Consider the following 24,026-nt stretch of genomic DNA (forward strand, 5'->3'; position numbering starts at 1 on the left):
TTTGCATTTTACTATTTCTCTCTATTCATTCCTCTTTCTGAAATTAGAGGCCTTTTCATTCTCTAGAGAAAGTGAAGAATCATAAGAGGCCTCTAAATGTTGACATTTAGAGTCCATTTCTAAACAGAAAGATTGCCTTACCGTGAAGCCCACCAGTTCATAAATTTTCTCTCTCACACATGGTTCTAAGCAGTTTTTAAATATGAGTGGATGGGAGAATCACCTGACATTTGGACAGAGCCACTGTCATCTGCTATACACTATGGCAGGGGTCGGGCACCTTTTTGGCTGAGAGAGCCATGAACGCCACATATTTTAAAATGTAATTCTGTGAGAGCCATACAACGACCCGTGTACGTTAGGCATTATCCAATAAAAATTTGGTGTTGTCCCGGAGGACAGCTGTGATTGGTTCCAGCCACCCGCAACCATGAACATGAGCGGTAGGAAATGTATGGATTGTAATATATGAGAATTTATATTTTTAACATTATTTTTTTATTAAAGATTTGTCTGCAAGCCAGATGCAGCCATCAAAAGAGCCATACCTTGCTCACGAGCCATAGGTTCCCGACCCCTGCACTATGGGATATGCTGAGAATTCTCAACTTCTGTCTCTTGTCTCATGTCATATAAACATAGAGACTGGAAAAGCTAATTATTTTCTTTCTCAGCATTCCTGGCACTAGGGTAGCTCTGATCCACAGTTTTTGGCCATGAAACAAAAGTGGAATTTTGCTTTGTGGGTGATTTTTTTCAGAAAGCTTTTGCCTTCCTAATGAAAGGGAGAACTATTGCAGATATCAGCCCTTTTTCAGCTTTTCCCTTTCTTGAATGTAATTGTGATGCTTGGAACTAAGACACCATTATATACTCATGAAATGAAGCCAAGATCATCTCAGATTGTAGATTTGATATTGTTGAACTGTTGAACTAATACTATCAAGCTGCCTATGTTTGGTCTTGTTATACAGGGTAGGGCAAAAGTAGGCTTTCAGTTGTAAGTACATGAAACAGTGAATTCTTGTGTTATTGTTTATTATGGTATTATCTCCCATATGGACAACCGTAAGCCTACTTTTGCCCTGTGCTGTGTAATCCATTGTTAGTCACTACAACTAAACTAACTGTACACCTTTCTGATTGACACAGCCACCCACATGAAAGAGACCGAAATACATTGAAAAGAAAGGACATGGAAGGACATAAGATAATATAGGAACAAAAAGAGATGTAAAGCAAAATTATCACATCCTAAAAGATATAACAAGGTATTGTTGGTTACAAAATAAGGACAGAATTTCTAGAAAAGAAGTATTTCAGAAAATGCTCTTAGAAATATGATAACTGAAATAGAAAATTGATAGGGTTGATAGATAAATTCTAGATAGTCTTTTAGAAAATAAAGCAAAAAGAGATTAAAATATGAAATTATAAGAGATACAATAACCAACCAGTATGAGTTGCAGACACAAAAGAAAAGGAAGAAATTACCAGATGGCCCGACCTGGCCTGGCACAGTGGATGAAATGTGGACCTGGAACGCTGAGGTCACGTGACCAGTTTGGAACCCTGGGCTTGCCTGGTCAAGGCACATGGGCTTTGATGCTTCCTGCTCCTCCCTCCCTGCGGTCTCTCTCTTTCCCTCCCACCTCTCTAAATTAAATAAATAAAACCTTAAATTTAAAAAAAAGTTGAGCAGTGAGTGGGAAAGATTTTCAATTTAGAATTCTGTAGCTGAACTATTAATCAGTGTCAGAGCAAGATGTAGACATTTTTTAGTGTGGAAGGATTTAGAAACTGCCTCTCATGGACCTCTTTCTGGAGAACTGTTAGAGAATATGATCCACAAAGGTGTCAGTAAACCGAGAAAGTGAGTAGGAATGTCCAGAGTAACTGCAGTAGCTAGTTGAGACTGAAACTGAGGACCCTATGAAGGATGTCTCCAGGTGAAAATGGAACCACTTCTTTTAGAAATGTTAGATGACTTGAAAAATAATACAGACAACTTTTTATATGGAACATGAGAAACATTAGGGTACATTGAAAAATAAAGCAACTGAAACAAAGGGCATTAAAAAAAAATTCTACCCGAAAAGAAATTATTGTACTCCTTGGTTCGTCATTGGACAGTATTTATATAGTCATTTATTAATTCAACAAATAGTTACATGTCTACTGAGTGCCAAGCATGGTATATATCAGTGGATGAAGCAAAGTCACTGCCCCCTAGGACAGATAGTATATCAGATGATGACTGCCATAGAGAAAAATCAAGCCGCGAAATTGGGTCAGGGCATGGGAGCTTGTGGCTTTGTGGGTTTTTATTTTAAATAGGGTGGTTTCAAAGGCTTCAGTGATGAGCTGGGATTTGAGACTGAAGGAAGAATGGGAGCAAGCCCTGTTTAAATTTGGCAACGGGGAGCATGTTACAGGTAAAGAGAAAGCAAGTGCAGAGGGTCAACGACAGTAGCATACTTGACATCTTTGAGGAGAGGTAGGGCCTAAATGGAATGAACAATGGGAAGATTGGTATCAGATGAGGTCAGAGGGCAGAAAGGGCCAAATTTAGCACTTTGTAGGCCATTGTAAGAGTTTTGGCTTTTCTTTAAGACACTGAAGCTTTTGAGCAGTGGAATGATTTGACTGATTATTGTTTTAAAAGAATCACACTAGTTGTTGTGATGTGAATTTAAAGGGGGGGCAAGGACAAAATCAGGTTAATTGGGAGGCAGTTTTCATTAATTTAGGCAAGAAGTAATGATGGCTTAGACTAGAGTGCTAACATTGGCAATAGTAAGATATGAACAAATTCCGTGTATATTTTGAATTTGATGCCTGAAATTGTGATGTATTGATTTGCTGATTTATGGGTTGTAGGAGCTAGAGAGGAACTGAGAACACTAAGGTTTTTGGCTTTCAAGCTACTAAGAGTAACTGGAGCACTGGGATTGAATTTGCTGAGATGGGTAAGACTGGGGGAAGACATAGTTTCTCAGGTGTATTTATGGAATTGGTAGTTAAGGTTTAGCTATATTAAATTTGATATTTTATGGTAATGTAAATACTGACTATTTTATGATAAAACCAGACTGGGCATGACAGGATAGTTAGGATGGTAGTATTAGTGAATTTTTTCTTTTCTCTTGAGAGAGAGAGAGAGAGAGACAGGGATAGACAGACAGGAAGGGAGAGAGATGAGAAGCATCAACCCAGAGTTGTGGCACCTTAGTTCATTAATTGCTTTCTCATACATGACTTAACCAAGGGGCTCAAGCCTAGTTGGTGACCTTGGCCTCAAGCCAGTACCCTTGGGCTTCAGGCCAACAACCTTTGAGCTCAAGCTGCAGCCTTGGGGTTTTGAACCTGGGTCTTCAGTGTCCCAGGCTGATGTTCTATCCACTGCGCCACCACCTGGTCAGGCCTTAGTACTTCTAAAAAATGATTTATTTATTCATTTTTATTTAGTGAGAGGAGGGGAGACAGAGGCAGACACAAACTCCTGCATGTGCCCTGACGGAGATGCCCCCCCCTTTGTGGCAAGCCTACTAGGGGGCGATGCTCTATATCTGGGACCCTGGCTCCGTTGCAACCAGAACCATTTTTTTTTTCTTTTAGCACCTGAGGTGTAGGCCATGGAGCCATCCTCAGCACCCATGGCCAACTTGCTCTAATTGAGCCATGGGTGTGGGAGGAGAGGAGAAGAGAGAGACGGAGAGAGAAGTAAAAGTGGGAGGGGTGAAGAAGCAGATGGGCATTTCTCCTGTGTGCCTTGACCGGGAATTGAACCTGGGACATCCACACACCAGGCTGACGCTCTACCACTAATCCAACTAGCCAGGGCAATCCTAGTACCTTTTTTTTTTTTTAAAGTATTTATTCATTTTAGAGAGGAGAGAAGGGAGAGAGAGAGAGATTGAGAGAGAAAGAGGGAGAGAGAAGAGGGGAGGAGCAGGAAGCATCAACTCCCATATGTGCCTTGACCAGGTAATCCCAGGGTTTTGAACCGGCAACCTCAGCATTCCAGGTCGACACTTTATCCACTGTGCCACCACAGGTCAGGCAATCCTAGTACTTTTAATATACACAGATTTGGTAGACACCCTAGTCTTTGTGTTCTTTTTTCTTTTTTATTTCCTGAAGTTAGAAGCCAGGAGGCAGTCAGACCCCCACATGCGCCCAACCAGGATCCATCTGGCATGCCCACCAGCGATGCTTTGCCCATCTGAGGCATTGCTCTGTTGCAGCCAGAGCCATTCTAGCACCTGAGGCAGAGGCCACAGACCCATCCTCAGCGCCCGGGCCAACTTTGCTCCAATGGAGCCTTGGCTGCGGGGGGGGGGGGGGGGGGGAGAAAGGAGAGAAGGAAGGATGGAGAAGCAGATGGACGCTTCTGTGTGCCCTGGCTGGGAATCAAACCGGGGACTTCTACACGCTGAGCCAACCAGCCAGAGCAGTCCTTGTGTTCTTTAAGCTCCTTTCTAAGGTTGTTTCATTTACATTGCCACTCACACTCATGTTCATATACTAGATTGGAGAAATTCCAATAATTTATTCAATTTCAAGCATTCTTTTCTGTGATCACATCTATCCTTCTAGCTCATTCTGTTTAGTACCAGCCTTCCACATTTATTCACCACACAATGACTTGAATTTTAATCCATTAATCATATACTTTTCACTTTACCTCATTCCTTTCTGTTTTTACTTAACCTTTTTCCAATTTAATTGTAAGGCTAATCCTATGCATTCCCTTGGCATTTAACCTTGACTCCCATATCCTACTTGGTTGCACTTGCTTGGCAAAAACACAATCCTGATAAAACCTAACACCCCTTCTATCATGCTTTGCTCATGTAGCTGATCATCACAGGAGAAAAGACATGACTCTAGCTGGTCTCATTCTCAACTGGTCCACTTACTTCAACTAGACCAGACTGTTGCCCGGTAGTCAGTCATACATCTATCTATCTATCTATCTATCTATCTATCTATCTATCTATCTATATCTATATATATCTATATATATCTATATATATCTATATATATCTATATCTATATATATTTTTTGTATTTTTCTGAAGCTAGAAATGGGGAGAGACAGACAGATTCCCGCATGCACCCGACTGGGATCCACCCGGCACGCCCACCATGGGGCGACGCTCTGCCCCTCCAGGGTGTCACTCGTTGCGACCAGAGCCATTCTAGCGCCTGGGGCAGAGACCAAGGAGCCATCCCCAGCGCCCGGGCCATCTTTGCTGCAATGGAGCCTCGGCTGCAGGAGGGGAAGAGAGAGACAGAGAGGAAGGAGAGGGGGAGGGATGGAGAAGCAGATGGGCGCCTCTCCTGTGTGCCCCGGCCGGGAATCAAACCCGGGACTTCTGCACGCCAGGCCGACGCTCTACCACTGAGCCAACCGGCCAGGGCCTATATTTGATTTTTTAAGTTAAGCTTCTTTATTATTTTTAGTGATTGTGCCAGGGCTAATGATATACAGCTTTAATTTAAAGTCTACTAAAAATATTGTACTGTTTCTCACTTCATAAATATAGTAACCTTATATAAGAATTGTTTTTCAAACTCTTATCCTTTGTACTAATGCCGTATCAGTTATTCATACATACATTGTAAACCTTTCTCTAGATTCTCTTATCTTTCTCTTCAGACTTTATTTATTTTTAAAGTGAGAGGAGGGGAGATAGACAGTCTCCCGCATGTGCCTGGACCGGATCCAATCCGGCAACCCGTTTGGAGCTGACGCTCGAATCAACTGAGCCATCCACAGCGCCTGGGGCTGACACTCGAACCAATCGAGCCACTGGCTGTTGGAGGGGAAGAGAGAGAAGGACAAGAGGGAAAGGGAGAGAAGCAGATGGTCACTTCTGTGTGCCCTGACCGAAGATCAAACCTGGAACATCTGCACGCTGGGATGACACTCTATCCATTGAGCAAACCGGCCAGACTCTGCAGACTCTTGATTGTTGTTCTAGCAGGCAGTTAAATTACTGGCTGATTGATTACCTTGCTTTCTATAAGCTTGGTTTTACACTTGGGAGGGATAATCTGTGGAAAGTCCAAGGTATTTCCCAAGCCTCTAACTTGGTTAGACTTAACTTCTAAATTCTGTTTCTTGAAAGAGCATGTGAAGGCTTTTGTTAGGACAGGATAGGCCTAGGGTAGAACTTCAACTATAGTTCTTTCGTGCTCGTTTTGGCAGCACATGGACGAACTGTAGTTCTTTCTTTTAAGGTGTGGCCTTTCTAGTCTCTTAGGTAGATGCCTGGGAGGTGAACAATGTCTCTTCCCCTACTGGCTCAGCTGGAATTCTGTCTCCCAGAACTGCATGACCTCATCCTGGGCATCTACAGCCCAGACATTGCGAATGGACTTGTGAGGAATTCACTTCTTCTGTATCTTCTTTTCCCCACCCCAGTTCTTAGCCTCACCCTGCACAGCTCACTCTATTCCAGTACCCTGCTTCCAGGATTCCAGGTGCTCCAGTAGTCCTAAACCATGATTTCTGCCTCCTCAGCTCAAAGAGATCCAACTCTCTTATGCCAGTTATCATGAAATTGTCTATAGACACAGAGGCAAGGTGATTGTGATACTCCAAAGGACTGCAGAATTTCTCTGAAAAATAAGTTTGGCAAAGTTCTCCAATGACCGAATACCATTGCCTTCTGTATTTTTGTCTTGCTTTATAGTTTTTGGTAGCAGGGCTAGTCTGGTACCTGTTAACTCTGTCATGGCTGAGAGTGTTACCTTTGCTTTACCTTAATATTTTCTATCCCTGATTGCAGTTTTGTGTATATAGTGAAAGAAGGGAGTTTTTATTTTTATTATTATTATTTTCTTACTTTTTTGACAGACAGAGAGAAACAGATAGGGACAGACAGACAGGAAGGGAGAGAGATGAGAAGCATCATTCTTCATTGCGGCATCTTAATTGTTCACTGATTGCTGACCTGGGGCTTGCTTAAGCCAATGACTGTGGGCTCAAACCTTGGGCTTCAAACCAGTGACCTTTGGGCTCAAGCTAGTGACCATGGGGTTATGTCTATGATCCCATGCTCAAGCCAGCAACCCCACAGTCAAGCTGGTGAGCCCATGCTCAAGCTGGATGAGCCCACACACAAGCCGGCAACATTGGGGATTTGAACTTAAGTCTTCTGCATCCCAGTCCAACACTCTACTTACAGTGCCACTGCCTGGTCAGGCGAAAAAAGAGTATTTTTGAGATTGTTTTTAAGCATCAGTATAGTTTTAAAAGAGAGTGGTTACTTAAAACCCAATATCAGGCATTTTTATTAAAGAGTAAGATGGTTTATAATGGTGGTCACTTGAATGGAACTATGTATATAAGTAAAACTTCTCCAATATATTTTCCTAAAGAAATAGCTTTTCTTGGAACTAGTTCTTTAAATTTAAAAAATGATGGATGGACAGATGGATGGACGGATGCCTATCCAGATAGATAAGCTTTAGAGCAGATACTTTCAATCCTGTATATCATTACAATGAAAACTAGTGAACACATTTATTCCCCAGAATTTCATTATCATATGGAAAGATATTTATGCTAGGTAACTAATTTTAGGCCTACAGTTTTCTTTTAGTGCTTCGCTCCACTCTCTATCTATATTCTTGTGTACATAACTTATCTTTTCCCTTAAAGATATGTTAAAGATTTTTTTCTTTATTGCTGGCTTTACGAAGTTTGGAAATAACATACTTTAATGTAGTTTTCCTCATCTTTCTTGTGCTGGGAGGATGTTAAGCTTCTTAGATCTGTAGGTTTGTAGTTTATATCAAATGTGAAATATTTTATTCTATATAATTCCAATATTTTTTTCTCTTCTCTCTTCTCATATTGGAGATATCAAATATATGTATATTAGTGTTATTATATACTGCTCACAAAAATTAGGGGGTATTTCAAAAAATATAAAGTGACAAAAGCATTTGATTTTTTTTATTAAACAACATCAAAAAAGCAAACGACAAGTCAAAGAAAGTTGTTTGATTATGCAAATGGGATGCAAAACTTTTATTTCATTGGTAAAATGCACTGTACAACAGGCTGAAAGTACTGGAGTATCTGCAAGTTCTCTGATCCTGTAATTTTTGTGAGCAGTTGTCACCAAATTTACTATTCCACTGGAATTTGCCTCTCCTTCCCATTTTTTTTTTCTGATCTTGGATGGCATTAACTGCAGATTTGTATGCTATAGAAGAAAGTTAGTGAATTTGAAGACGTCAGTAGAGGTACCAGCTTGTTCTAATGAAATGTTACATAACTGAAATACCAGCTTATGTTACCATGTGTCCTTTGAGATTTAATTAAAGTTGGCTTTTATTTTTTGTTCTATTTAAGCAAGAATCTTAATGTCTTCCCCAAGCTTTCTCGAAATTTCCACCCCTTTATGTTTTATTCTTGGTTGTTTTGTGGTAAAAATTCAAATAAGGAATAAAATCTCACCCTGGCTGGTTGGCTCAGTGGTAGAGCATTAGCCCAGCATGTGGAAGTCCCAGGTTCAGTTCCCATCCAGGGCACATAGGAGAAGTGCTCATCTGCTTTTCCACCTTTCCCCCTCTCCTTCCTCTCTATCTCTCTCTTCCCCTCCTGCAGCCAAGGCTCCATTGGAGCAAAGTTGGCCTAGGTGCTGAGGATGGCTCTATGGCCTCTGCTTCCGGCACTAGAATGGCTCCGGTTGCAGTGGAGCAATGCCCCAGATGGGCCAAGCATCTCCCCCTCCTGGTGGGCTTGCTGGGTGGATCCTGGTCAGGTGCATGCGGGTCTCTGTTTGTCTGCCGCCCCTGCCCCCCCTCTTCTCACTTTGGAAAAATACAAAAAAAAGAGGAACAAAACCTCATTTAAACATATTCTCTAAAACACTGTGTGCATGATAGCCTTTTTGTTGTTGAAGGATTGAGGTTTTATATTTTAACAATGAAATTCATTTAAAATTACTGCTAAAACCAGCAGTGATGATTAAACCTATTGTGAAGATAGTAAGATAATCTAAAGATTAAATGAGAATTCATGTATATTTACAACAGTCCCTGAAAACACATAAGTGATAAATTCTCAAAACAGGCTTGCTATTAGCTATGGATTCCTAAATCTTTAAATAAAATATGATGTTTGGGATTTTTTTCAAATCTTGAGGGTAAAGTGGGTGGATGTTTTGACAGAATGGCTATAAATGAATACCGTTTTTCCCCATGTATAAGATGCACCTTTCCTGAAAAATTTGGAGTCTAAAAACTGAGTGCATCTTATATAATCTATAACTGAGTGGTTATAGATTATTTTACTTTCATTTCCTGCTCTTTTGCACTTGTTTTTGTGCTCATTGTTGAAGACAGAGATTCATCATCAGACACAGATGAGGACAGGCTAATAATGGATGGCAGTTTTGACAGTGATGAGGAGTGTATGAATTTTATGGTGAATGAAGCTTGAGCTCAATAACTTTATGTAATACATTTTTCCCCCCAAATTTTGGGCCCCCAAATTAAGGTGTGTCTTATACATGGGGGAATATGGTACTTTTTGAAAGTGTATAAAAGTTTTAGTGGAATTTGAACCTCTAATGTATATTTGAAATTTCACGTAAGTTTTAAAATGGAGTAACTGAATTAAAAAAGAAACTGAGTCAGAATCCCTCCTTTATCTCTAGATACTCAGTTTGGGTACAAAGGAAGTGCCAGAGTAAAATCTAAACAATTCTTAATACACACTGACAATTACTAAGAATAATACTGCAAACTTGGCAAGAAGAATAGTATCCCTGTGCAGCTCAGGACCTAGTAAGACTTTAAATGTATATTTATCAGTTATAATTCGAAGTTATTAGCTAAGTGATTTACAACCTTTTAAAAATCAAACCTTTTAGGCCCTGGCCAGTTGGCTCAGCGGTAGAGTGTCGGCCTGGCGTGCGGGGGACCCGGGTTTGATTCCCGGGCAGGGCACATAGGAGAAGCGCCTATTTGCTTCTCCACCCTCCCTCCTTCCTCTCTGTCTCTCTCTTCCCCTCCCGCAGCCAAGGCTCCATTGGAGCGAAGATGGCCCGGGCGCTGGGGATGGCTCCTTGGCCTCTGCCCCAGGCGCTAGAGTGGCTCTGGTCACGGCATAGCGACGCCCGGGAGGGGCAGAGCATCGCCTCCACAGGGCAGAGCGTTGCCCCTGGTGGGCGTGCCGGGTGGATCCCAGTAGGGCGCATGCGGGAGTCTGTCTGACTCTCTCTCCCCATTTCCAGCTTCAGAAAAATACAAAAAAAAAAAAAGAGGAAGAAAAAAAGAAAAAAAAATCAAACCTTTTATTATTCATTTTACATTCTTTACTTAAGAGAACATAAGTAAAAACTTTAGCAAACTTCCTTAAATAATACATAGTATATTTATTAATAAGAGACTAGCATATAAGCATGATGGTTAATTCTGTTCAAAATCAGAATAACCAGTGGTTTATTTTCTATATTTATTTTGAGGTGAAAAGAGAAATAAATTTAGACAAGATTTAATGTAATCAATTACATTTTTGTAATTTTGATTCTAGTTGACCTTTCTACCAAATGCTTTCCTTTTTGCTGTCATATTCAAACTCTATATCAAAAGATCTTTCTTAGCCCTGGCTGAGTAGCTCATATGTTTAGTGCCTTGTCCTGATATGCTAAGGTTGCGGGCTTGATCTCGGGTCAGGGCACATACAAGAATCAACCAATGAATGCATAAATAAATGGAACAACAAATCTCTCTCTCTTCTCTAACATAATTTTAAGAAACCACATTATTTTAAAAAACATCTCACAATGTAAAGCTTGTTAAGTCAAAAAGGTTAGCATGGTAATTTCATATTCCTACTTTATTTGTACAGATTTAACAAAATAAAAAATTATTTTAGGCATAGAGAAATTATGGTAAATGTAATTAATCAAATGTTCTTCAATGAAGGACATAGTCTTTGGGACACCTAGCTAACAGTAGAATCTCTTTTAAAAGCCTTTTAAATGAGGCCTGACCTGTGGTGGTGCAGTGGAGAAAGCCTTGAACTGGAACTCTGAGGTTGCTGGTTCAAATCCCTGGGCTTGCCTGGTCAAGGTACATATGGAAGTTGATGCTTCCTGCTTCTCTACCCCTTCTCCCTCTCTCTCTCTTCCCCTTCTCTAAAATGAAAAAAGAGGCCCTGGCTGGTTGGCTCAGCGGTAGAGCGTTGGCCTGGCGTGCAGGAGTCCCGGGTTCGATTCCCGGCCAGGGCACACAGGAGAAGCGCCCATCTGCTTCTCCACCCCTCCCCCTCTCCTTCCTCTCTGTCTCTCTCTTCCCCTCTCACAGCCAAGGCTCCATTGGAGCAAAGATGGCCCGGGCGCTGGGGATGGCTCTGTGGCCTCTGCCTCAGGTGCTAGAATGGCTCTGGATGCAACAGAGCGACGCCCCAGAGGGGCAGAGCGTTGCCCCTGGTGGGCATGCCGGGTGGATCCCGGTTGGGTGCATGCGGGAGTCTGTCTGACTGCCTCCCCATTTCTAGCTTCGGAAAAATGAAGAAAAAAAAAAGAAAAATAATAATAAAATGAAAAAAGAGAAAAAGAAAAAAAGCCATTTAAATGAAAATACCCACATGCTTTTGTATTGTTTTAATTAATATCTGATACAAGTTATAATGTGCTAGACTATATTATAGACAGGGTTTTTTTTCCTTTGTTCTTTCTTCTTTAAAAGTATTCATAAAAGTTGTAAAATGGTAAATTTTAATACATATTTTGCTACAGTAAAAAATTCTTGCTGCACAAAATGAAAGCCTCACTTGCCAGCTGTCTGTGACATTTTGTTCTACACTTATCCTTTCACTGCCTCCTATTCCCCACCAACCAGCAAGCTCCTTTATGTTCACTGTATTGCCTCTCCTCCTGTATTTACCTTCACTGAGACTTTCCCTGAAGACTCTTAACATCTGGATGCTCACAGTCTTCCTCTTCATCTCAGTACCTGCTATCAGTGATTTCCAAATCCTCATAGACAATTACAACTTTGCAAGTACCTTGAACTCCTCAGTTTTAATGACCTTTTTTGACTTTGCCTTAGCCAGTTTTTAGGTTATATTATGGACTTTACTTAAACTGGAGCCATATGAACTCCCAAACCATCAAAGGGGCTGATTTCTCTGACAGGGTCCATTGTTCAAGCTTTTTTGTTTAGCTATATTCACTAGTGCCATGCTCTGATATTTTATCTGAGCTACTTAGAGTTCCAGTAGTTTTGTTCTTCCCCTTCTTTCTTCTTTTTTTAACAATGTTTCTTTTTATTTTTAATCATTTTTATTTTCGTATTCATTTTTTTTTAGAGAAGAGAGACAGAGAGAGAGAGAGAGAGAAGGGGGGAGGAGCAGGAAGCATTAACTCCCATATGTGCCTTGACTGGGCAAGCCCAGGGCTTTGAACTGGCGACCTCAGTGTTCCAGGTCAATGCTTGATCCACTGCACCACCACAGATCAGGCACCCCTTTTCTCTTCTTAAGGTCTTTTATATCCTAGTCTGATGATTGTCCTAGAATGTGTATCTCATTATTACATCTTGGTAAGAATTCTTCAAGGGTTTCCCATAACTGAGAAAATAAAATCCAAAGATTAGCACTGTTATCCTCAGCCCTTCATAGTCTGGTTCTGAATTTTATTAGTTATTGTTTCATATTCTGACCTTTGCATGGCTTTCTCTGGCTAAATTGAAGTATTTGTAGTTCCCCAGTAAGCCTGTGCATTTAGCATAGGATACTACTGTTGTGACTCCTGTGACGCTTTCCTTGGCATTGAGACAAGACTAAGGCACTGTGTTCTTTTTTCAGACTGTGTATACCTCCATTATAGCTCTTATTACAGTGTGCTATCTTTTTACATTTGGGCCACTTTATTACAAGCAGATGAACAATAATAGATTTGTTATTCAATTGCTCAATTATATAGAAGCCCCAAAATATTTGTTAACTTAATGAATTTACACAAAGGAAATCTAGCAAAGAAAATCATTCCACCTGCCTAGTGACCAACAAACTATAGTGTTTACTTCCAAGTCTTAATTTTCACTACTGTAATGTTAGAAAATCTTAACATTCACCACTCATATTGATGGAATAAAACTGGTGCCAGTGATTTTTTTTATTGCTATAATCCTTTTGGAAAAGCTTAACAATATATAGCATCTAGAACTGAAAAATTTAAGTGATGATGGTAAAAATAAAGACAAGATGCAAAATTGCATGTGCATAATGGTTACACTGGCCTCTAATGGTGCATAAGAAAAGACTAAGAAATTTCATGTTACAGTGGTGTTGGAAGTATGGGTGGTTCTCTTACTTTTGAAAGTATTTTCTGTAATGTGGTATTTATGATATAAAATGTCTACAACTGATGGCTAGTATTTGTATTTTTAAAGATATGCTTGAATCAAAATTGTAATGTAATAATATTTGAGTAGTAGTTTTAATCTTACAGTAGTTTTTCAGGGTTTGGTCAGATGAGGAATTGGTAGTTAAAAGTTGCTGCTGATGAAAGGTATTATGTGGCCAACATAGAATATTGATCATATGAGTAAGGTTTCAAGTTTTATCCATAAAGCAGTTATTCATTTCCAAACTCTTACTCACAAATATCCTGTCTTAGATGTGGTTTTTGTTTTGGTTTTAAGGTACCAGTTTTTGGAAGAAGCTTTTCAAAACCAGAAAGGTGCAATTGAGAATCTTCTGGCTAAACTTCTTGAGAAGAAAAACTATGTTCATTTTGCAGCTACTCAAGTGCAAAATAGGTAAGTGTGTTGCCTTAAAACTATAGTTTTACATTAAGGATTATTAAACATAAAAGAGAACAGAGGGAAAGGGGATGATAGGATGGGATTAAGCTGAAGGGGAAGGGGGGAGGGCACCATCAAGAGGGGGGCAAGGGAGATGTTGAGGGGAATACGGGGGAAGGGGGATACATTCGGGGCAACACTAGAATCTAAACACAATAAATTAAAATCAATTTAGAAAAAGGATTATTAAACACAGTGGGTCCAGTTTAAATTTGTTTTATTTTATATTAATGTTAAGCATATTAAAAATATTTTTTGAAGAGGTAAATTGTATGAGTTTAAGTTTGGATTATAATATTTGTTGATTAAATGAAATAAATTTGAATAGTCTTTTAGGATACATCTTTGATGATATAATTAATAAGACTAGTCTTTGTAAGTAAGCCTTAGTTAAATGTGAAAAATGCAGTTAATATAGAGGGTCGAGTTATAAAATATTAATCAGAGACTAGGAGACACAGTGTAGAAGAGAGAGAATATGGAAAGAGGTGGACATATTTATTTTCTTGTTTATACTATAAGCATTAAAAACTGTACTTCTCGGTTGTGGCCGGTTGGCTCAATAGTAGAGTATTGGCCCCATATGTGGATGTCCTGGGTTTGATTCCCAGTCAGGGCACACTGGAGAAATGACCTTCTGCCTCTCTCCTCCTCCCCTCTCCTTTCTCTGTCTCTCTCTCTCTCATGATAAGGGCTCAAGCCATGGCGGCCATGGCTCAACTGGTTCAAGTGCATTGGCCCTGGGCACTGAGGATGGCTCTGTGGAGTCTCTGCCTCAGGTGCTAAAAATAGCTTGGTTTTGACCATGGCCCCAGATGGACAGAGCATCAGCCCAGACAGTGGTTGGCAGGTAGATCCCGGTTGGGGCACCTGTGAGAGTCTGTCTCTCTATCTCCCCTCCTCTCACTTGGAAAAGAAGAAGAAGAAGAAAAAAATAAGTTGCAGATAATATGTAAACACATACTAATCATGGGTGGTTAGTTGTTATGGATCTGTCAGGATGTTTGTATATGCTGATGTTGATGATATTGGAGACGATCACTGTCTTCTCACACACTACAGATGGCTGGCTGTCCATTTCAGAGAAAGGATAAGGAGTTGATTCACATGGCAGTTTCATATTTTTGTCTGTATGTCTTATACATATTTTGTATTTTTGTGCACGTTTTGTATATATGTTCTTGAATCTAGAGATTCCTGAACCTAGAGAAGTTGAACAGAAGTTTATGTTTTATAAGATTACAAAGGGTTGAGAGATTGATGATTTAAACTTCAGAAAGCTTTAAAGAAAAGGATCAAAATCTCTAGTGATACTTCCCCTTTTAGACCCATTTTCTGATGACTTGCCTCCATTTTTAAATGTACATTTATTTTTATCTTCCTCTATAATTGAACATACAGTGAAACCCAGTGAGAATCTGTGGCTCACTATTCTCTGCTTTCAGCATGCTAAATGATTTCACTGTTTGGCAAAGTCAATTTGAGTCTCTTATGTCTTATCATTAGTAATCATTCTCATTTAAAAAATGTTTTACACTGACTAAGCACAGAATTGAATAAAATATTTAAGTGCCCAATTAAGCACTGATATACAAAGAGGGGAAACTATGTTATTATGATTGAGTATATTGAAGTTACTCAAATTTGAATTTGGCAAATGAAGGTCAATGGTTGATAGTGTGGGTTATAGTTTGTACAGAAATAGTGTGTGTAAAAGTTGATGGTTTCTTATTTTTTGGTTGCTTAGCACTTCATTTATGTATGTTGGTGGGGTTACCCTCTTTCTATTTTGGAAATAGGAAGGTATCAGCTGGTTCATATTTGCAACCAAAACTTTTCCAGCCACAATGGGAGCTTATACCTATTGCTAAACACCTAATTGCTATTTAAAAAGAATGGATTGAAATTGTTTTATGCCTTTAACTGTATACAGTAAGAAACAATTTTTAAGATCTATGAAAGGGATGTATTAGAACCCATATTGGAAATGGTTAAGTTATAAATGAAAATTAATGTTTCTGAGCTCAATTCCTACTATTTTAAAAGATAATTATTGGTTTTAACATTGTTTTCTTGCACATTGTTCTTGAAAAGCATTAAGGTTAATTAGAGCAAGTGTGCCAGATTTGATACTAACCAACAATCGTTGATGTCAGGTGTGTATATATCATATTTATGTTATAGGAACTAAAGGAGATTACCATTTAGATGAATAAACTGGCCTTTTAAAATTAAATTAAAATGACTAAATATTTAATCCAATCTTTTTTCTGTATATATAACTTATTAGGACCAAATTGAGTGGACAGTTCTGCTGAAACATAAGTTGTACATTTTGACAAAGGTTTTATTTTAATTTCTCAATTAAGTGCCTAGTTGGATAAATTTCTGTAACAGTTGATTCAGACATAAACTGATAACCTAATGATGCATTTCTTTTATTCAGGATAAAAGAAGTAAATGAGACTAACAAGCGAGTAGAACAGGAAATCAAAGTGGCCATTTTCACCCTTATCAATGAAATTAATAAGAAAGGAAAATCTCTCTTACAGCAGCTAGAGGTATGATTCAAAGCAAAGTCAAACAAAAACTGCTTGTTGCTCTTAAGCTTTTTTTTAATGTTTATTGAAAGTTCTTTTAGATTGGGGGATATGGAAGTAAACTGGAAAAAAACAGTTTTTTCATGTTCTGTTGGAAACTAGACCTATTTTCGAGTTAGTTACTTTGCACCACAATTTAATACCACTTATTTTAGCTGTATAAATTAGGAAGCAGTGTTGTCCTGTTAGGAATGAAAGAATCATTACTAAATGCAATGTAAATGAAGACAAGGCTGACCCATCACATTGTCCCCCAGCCCCAGATTCTCAGTTTAACTTTCACATACAGCTATACACTTACTAATAGTTTTGTTATATTGGGTCTTTGTTTTGCATTTTTGAGATTAATACATAGATATAAATTTCTAGATGAGAATTCAATCAATTTGTGTAACCCAAATTAAGTTTAATCTAAGATTCATCTCTACACTCCACAGTTTATTGGTTCTCAAAATGTTGTGCTCTTAAGTAGGCTTAGATGATATAGGGTTATATTTTCTGCACTGTTGAATAGTAACAATTTAAACTGTGAGTACTGCCTGATCAGGCGGTGGCGCAGTGGATAGAGTGTGGGACTGGGATGCGGAGGACCCAGGTTCGAAACCCTGAGGTTGCCGGCTTGAGTGCTGAGTAGCTGGCTTGAACGTGGAATCATGGACATGACCCCATGGTCACTGGCTTGAGCCCAAAGGTCACTAGCTTGAAGCCCAAGGTCGCTGGCTTGAGCAAGGAGTCACTTGCTTTGCACACCCCCCTGTCAAAGCACATATGAGAAAGTAATCAATAAACAGCTAAGGTGCCTCAAGGAAGAAAGAAGTTTCTCATCTCTCCTTTCCTGTCTGTCTGTTTCTATCTGTCCCTCTCTCTGACTGTCACAAAAAATATAAATAAACTATGTGAGTATTTGATTATTTAACTTCATTACTAATATAACCTCTAGTTTCCATAGTAGATTACTTTCTGTTCCATTTCTGCAGAAAACACTAGATACATTAGACTCATGGTTACATACAAATGAAAGAAATTATGTCAGTGTAGTGTAATTTCTGAATTTCATCTTTCCATTGAGGCGCAATTGTGAGATTAAAGGTACTCTAACATGTATTGTTAAAATGGGTGGTCTCTTTTCTCTTATACATTTATTCAGTTGCACTTAACCCTGATGGATTTTTGTTTTCAGAAGGACTGTGTGAAGAGAGAGCACTGAACATGCAATGATTTCGATACCTTTTAACTTACTGTAAATACATTTTAACTATAGGTTTAAAATAATGCTTTTACACCGTGTCAAGAATTTTGGAATTAATAGATGCCTTTTAATGCCTAATGGTAAATCTGCCACACACTCCTAACATGCTGATAATTTAAACAGTAGATGTTTTCTAGTGTAATATGTTCCGAAATTGAGTGTTTTCTAAGTTTTATAAGAGGGGTGATTTCCCAAGTTGTCAAACTGTCAGTTGAAAACTATTCATTGATTTATATTATAAAACAATAATATAAATTTTGTTTTTTAGGGAAAGCAAAAAATTTTTTTTGTTTCCTTAGGGAAAAAATTGTCCAGTAAACCAAGTTTAGTCATTTTTTAAAAAAAGTGGTTAAGAACAAGGTAGATAGGTTGTTCGCTGAATGTCAAAATATGTAGTACGTCACCTGTCTTTTCTGGGAATTTTGCTTCCCAGAAAGCAGTTTATTTTTCTTTTGCTGTATTTCCTCCAGATTAATCTTTCCTTTAGCCCTCACTCACTTACTCTTTTGTTCTTTATGAATTTTTGTTATATCAGAAATTTTCCTAACCTCTACTCTCAGAGCTCTGGAATTTGTCTTTCTCATTTTGTCTTTAAAATGAGTATTTAAAAAGATTTGAATATCAGCCGCATGCCATACCAGTAGGTGGCACTGGTTACAGAACATTTTCTTTGGCCTGAAAAGTGGAGTAAGTTAAGGTTATATAAGTTCATTATGCCATAACTCTATAATGTATTAGTCTAGTAGAAAGACACTACCTTTAACAAAGACAGTTCATCTTTTGAAAGAAAAAAGAGATATAATTAACATTAACTTCTCTATATGGAATTTCCTTATTTAGCCTAGAGAACTAAGTTTTAGGACTACTATTGTGTGTGACGTTTCCTTTGAGTGTAGGCTCATTGAATACTGAGGAGCTTATTAACTTACCCATTTTTAAAAAGAATTATAGGTATTGTTCATTTTCAACAAAGTATGACTTAATTTCTTTCATATAGAATTCTTGAGTGAATCTCTTGTTCTGTTTCAGAATGTTACAAAAGAGAGACAGATGAAGTTAATACAGCAGCAAAATGACATCACAGGCCTCTCCCGACAGGTGAAGCATGTCATGAACTTTACAAACTGGGCAATTGCAAGTGGCAGCAGCACAGCCTTACTGTACAGCAAGCGACTGGTGAGACACATGGGGTCTTTATTTGTCTCGAAGGCAACTTTATTATGTGTTCAGTGAGCTGTACTTGTTCAAAATACAGATTTTGAATTTTGGCAAATATATTTACCACCACATTAAGATACAGAAAATCTCCATCACCCACAAAAGTTTCCTTGTTCCCTTGCCCTAGGTAACTATTAGTCTGATTTTGGTCTTTTCTAGAATTTTATCACAGTAGAATTATGCACTATTCTGTATTGAAGATACCTAGCATTGTAGTGCAATTTGTCATCAGAAATGGCAGGAATGCAAGCATATGCATTTATTTGCTAACATAGATAGTCTTTTAAATGCTGATCTTGTCTCAGTTGAGACTGACACTGTGGGGCTACATGAGCTTTTATGTCTTTATCTTGTCTGTTTTTTCAAGTGATATTGAATTTTAAGACTAATGTGAATTTTTTCCCTTTAAGATTACTTTTCAATTGCGCCATATTTTGAAAGCTCGTTGTGATCCTGTCCCTGCTGCTAATGGAGCAATACGTTTCCATTGTGATCCCACCTTCTGGGCAAAGAATGTAGTCAATTTAGGTGAGAAATGATTAGTTTTATGAATATAACTTGGAACACTGAATTAGAAGGAGGAAGCATCTAAGGCAAATTTTAGATACTGAAGATTTTTTAATTTCACTCTTAACATTTAAACTTCTTGGGAATTAAGTTTTTCATTAGAAATTCATTACATCTTTAAGAATGTTGAGGGTTTCCTTTATAGTTTTTTAAAATGTATATTATTTTTAACATTTCCCCACATCTTTTAAAGTGACATTGTTTCATATTGAAAACTTAGCAAACAGGTCTTAATTCTCTGGATGAATTTGTTAGATGCTTAGGAGTTTGTATGTTAATTGTACCAAGTTAAATTGTCCTCTAGAGGAGAATGTCAGGATGCTGATATGTCTGAAAGTCAAGTCCCGAGGAATGTTTGAAAGCTAAGAGTAGCTTTTTTGACATGGAAGAGAAATGGACTTTGCTTTTGTTACTCCACAGTGTGGACCTAAGGACCATAGGTGAACGTTACAGAGTGACAGACAAATTTAAAACAAGGCAAAGCCCAAAAAACGTTTCCAACAGTTAGAGCTGTGTATATATTGAGTAAACTGAAGTTTAAAGTGGTCAGATCCTTACAATGGGAAGTTGTAAAAGCAGAAGTGGATGGCCTTATGTTTAGAAGTAATCTTTGTGTATATTTAGATTTGGCTTTAAGTTTACTTAGATCAGGCATCAACAAACTGTTTTTGTTTGGTAGGTAGCTATGTTTGTTTTTTACATTTTAAAGGGTTGAAAAACAATATATGAAGGCTGAAATATCTGGCTCATTATAGGAAAGGTTTGCCAACTCTTCCTTAGATCAAACCTTCCTATTTTTAGAAATCAATGGGCTCTGTGAGAAGTAAGGAAAATTGTCATTTTTAAGCATGTAAGTGGTTTAAACCTTATTCAGTATTTCCACAGAAGGCAGTTTGGTAGAGATGGAATACCCTGCCCCGCACATTTTGGCAATTCAAAGGCAGATGGGATCAGCAATAGTACTCTTGAGTCTCCTTGAAACTTGTCAAGGGAGAATTGATTTAAACAGATTGGATGGGCCTCCTCTAATAACATCTCTTTTAGCTCTTTAATTTTCTGTATATCTATGTAAATAAAGAATAAAGGCAGATAATATATTCTGAATAATCAAAAGTCACTTATTTGTCTTTGGACCATAGATTTCTGATCTTTGCCATCATTAAACTTAGCTCCCATCCCTGTTGTACTGTCAGAAGCTTTGAGTGTTGAGAGTTGTCAGGGGAAAGAGGGAAAGTTAGTGATTAATCTACAACGTAGATGATTTATTCGATAATATGCAAATTATTATTCTTTTTTAAATCCTTCAGGTAACCTAGTAATAGAGAGTAAACCAGCTCCTGGGTATACTCCTAATGTTGTAGTTGGGCAAGTTCCTCCAGGGACAAACCACATTAGTAAAACCCCTGGGCAGATTAACTTAGCACAACTTCGACTCCAGCATATGCAACAACAAGTGTACGCGCAGAAGCATCAGCAGTTACAACAGATGAGGATGCAGCAACCACCTGTACCTGTACCTGTATCAACAACAACAACAGCAACACAGCAGCACTCACGACAAGCAGCCCCGCAAATGTTACAACAACAGGTGAGTATTATATTGTTAAGTTATTGATATAAATTGTGAAGACCTTAGGGCTATAGTCTATTCTGTAGATGAGTTACATGTTTCAAAGTAACTAGCAGGGAAAGAGCTCCAAGGTCAGAGTTTAAATATTTGTTCTGGATATCAGGGGATGTTGAGGAAGTGTGAGGAAGGGCAGTAAGTAAATACCATGAGAAACAAAATTAACTCACTAGTACACAAGTGTTTATTCCTTCATACCATATCATTTTTGTTTTGCACACACGGTTTTGGGCCAGAGAGCCAGATTAATTAATTAGCCCAGTACATATTTTATACATTCCTTAGGCATTTGTTGTAATCGTTCCCATTCCTGTTCCTCTCCTGCTCTCCCCTCCCCCATCCAAATCAAAGCTTTTAATCCAGAGTTAGGTAAATTAATGCTTTAAACGCACGGAATTTGAAAGAAGGTACTTGGGGTGAGATGAGGAGAGTGACCTTACACTCTATGTATCCTAACTGAAGTATTTTTACTAACATTTTATGTTTGAAAGATAAATTTATAAAAAAATAGTATTATATAAATTCAGTTTCTATCCTTTGTAGCCTCCAAGATTGATCAGTGTGCAAACAATGCAAAGAAACAACATGAACTGTGGAGCTTTCCAAGCCCATCAGATGAGGTTGGCTCAGAACGCGGCCCGAATACCAGGGATCCCCAGGCACAGCGGCCCTCAGTATTCCATGATGCAGCCACATCTCCAAAGACAAGTATGCCTAGAGTTACATTTGTAAGAATCATACAATTTTAAAACTAAAAGACACCATATTTCTTAATCAGTTGGTGGGGAAAGGGTCATCGATACCTTTGAGAATTTGATTAATGCTGCGTATCTTGTCCCAGAAAAATACACAGACATAAAATTTTGATGCCATTAAACCCTTTATATATTATGGGTTGAGAACCTCGATCTCATTCGACCATTTCATTTTACAGAAATAAATAACAAGTGAGCTTGTTATTTACCCACAGTCACAAGAGAGTGGTAAAATCAAACCTGGAGAGCTTTTCAGTGTCCTGAAATTGTTCCTCTGCTCTTTTAATGTGACATTTTGAACCTAATACATAAGAAAGACTTATCTATTATTAGTTCTTATATTTATTCGTTTTGCTTCTCTCTGCTTAGTATGGGCCTTTTCAGAATATGGATATGCTTACCCTTAAAAATATTTAGAGACATGTTTTCTAGTCTTTGCCTGAATAGTAGTTGATTTCTGTATAGGAGGCATGATTTTAAAATGAAACTACTTTTACATAGGACTTCCAGTTATAAAACCAGGCAGTTCATTTTATAACAGCAATGTTTCTATAGAGACATCTTTAAAGGCTTTTTCAGAATGATGGGGAGGCCTTGTCAAAACTAGATTCTGAGCAAAACCCCTGAATCCGAATTTCAAGGAGGGGGATACTCAGCAATGTGTAAACTTACTACCTCAGACCATCTGCATAGAGTTGACAGATACTGTCCTAAAGCAGTGGCCTTCACCTTTTTGGCCCAACTACTTCTGGAAAGGTTTTTGAAAAATATTTGCTCCCTCTCATTTGAAGATTGGCATTTAAAAGTTATCATTATAAATTTAAATTAAAATAGTTGCAAAGGACAATTTCTGGCATACTGTAATTGACATGAAGTAAACCCTTACATTTTATTCTACTACATGAATCCATTGAAGTCCCAAATACCATAACAAGCTCATTTTTTTTTTAATAATTTTATTTTTTTAATGGGGTGACATCAATAAATCAGGATACATATATTCAAAGATAACAAGTCCAGGTTATCTTGTCGTTCAATTATGTTGCATACTCACCACCCAAAGTCAGATTGTCCTCTGTCACCTTCTATCTTGTTTTCTTTGTGCCCCTCCCCACCCCCTATCCCTCTCCCATTCCCCCCTCCCCCCCGTAACCACCACACTCTTATCAGTGTCTCTTAGTTTCACTATTATGTCCCACCTACGTATGGAATAATACAGTTCCTGGTTTTTTCTGATTTACTTATTTCGCTTTGTATCATGATATCAAGATCCCACCATTTTGCTGTAAATGTTCCGATGTCATCATTTCTTATGGTTGAGTAGTATTCCATAGTGTATATGTGCCACATCTTCTTTATCCAGTCATCTATTGATGGGCTTTTTGGTTGTTTCCATGTCCTGGCCACTGTGAACAATGCTGCAATAAACATGGGGCTGCATGTGTCTTTACGTATCAATGTTTCTGAGTTTTGGGGATATATACCCAGTAGAGGGATTGCTGGGTCATAAGGTAGTTCTATTTTCAGTTTTTTGAGGAACCACCATACTTTCTTCCATAATGGTTGTACTACTTTACATTCCCACCAACAGTGTATGAGGGTTCCTTTTTCTCCACAGCCTCTCCAACATTTGACAAGCTCATTTTTAAAGTTCAGAATTTTGTACTCTTTTTTTCCTGGGACTTGAATTTCTCTTCTACTTCCTTGCATTTTATCATTTATATATATATATATTTGATAAAGTTATAAATCAGCCTATTGCAGTTTTTCTGCAGGAAAAATACCTATTTTAATTGTAAAATTCTTCAAATTTCTAGTGACAGGCTATTAAACTTTAAAACTTTTTCTTTGGACCAAATTTTTATTATAGTTATTCCTATATAATTGTTTAAATAACATATATTTACATACTTTAAGAATATTAGGAAATACAAAAAGTAAAATTGTTTTAGATCTACATTTTTTTGTAAGATAAATGGAACTTCCCCCCCCCTTAATTTTCAGTTATATACAGGGGTTGGGAACCTATGGCTCGTGAGCCAAATGTGGCTCTTTTGATGGCTCCATCTGGCTTACAGACAAATCTTTAATAAAAAAAATAATGTTAAAAATATAAAACATTCTCATGTATTACAATCCATTCATTTCCTACCGCTCATGTTCATGGT

At 38.1% G+C, this 24,026-nt stretch overlaps 1 protein-coding gene across 2 annotated transcripts in view; it reads left to right on the plus strand.

Annotated features, from left to right (window-relative positions):
* Positions 1-24,026, plus strand: part of TRIM33 (tripartite motif containing 33) — a 120,217-nt gene that overhangs the window by 65,075 nt on the left and 31,116 nt on the right. For both annotated transcript variants that reach the window (XM_066247550.1, XM_066247551.1), the window contains exons 5-10: positions 13,681-13,797; positions 16,289-16,403; positions 18,721-18,867; positions 19,320-19,437; positions 20,784-21,064; positions 21,647-21,811. In XM_066247550.1, the coding sequence (XP_066103647.1) occupies positions 13,681-13,797; positions 16,289-16,403; positions 18,721-18,867; positions 19,320-19,437; positions 20,784-21,064; positions 21,647-21,811 (943 nt within the window). The remainder of the gene's footprint in view (positions 1-13,680; positions 13,798-16,288; positions 16,404-18,720; positions 18,868-19,319; positions 19,438-20,783; positions 21,065-21,646; positions 21,812-24,026) is intronic.

Source organism: Saccopteryx bilineata, chromosome 11 (genome assembly GCF_036850765.1).
Source record: "Saccopteryx bilineata isolate mSacBil1 chromosome 11, mSacBil1_pri_phased_curated, whole genome shotgun sequence".
NCBI lineage: Eukaryota > Metazoa > Chordata > Mammalia > Chiroptera > Emballonuridae > Saccopteryx > Saccopteryx bilineata.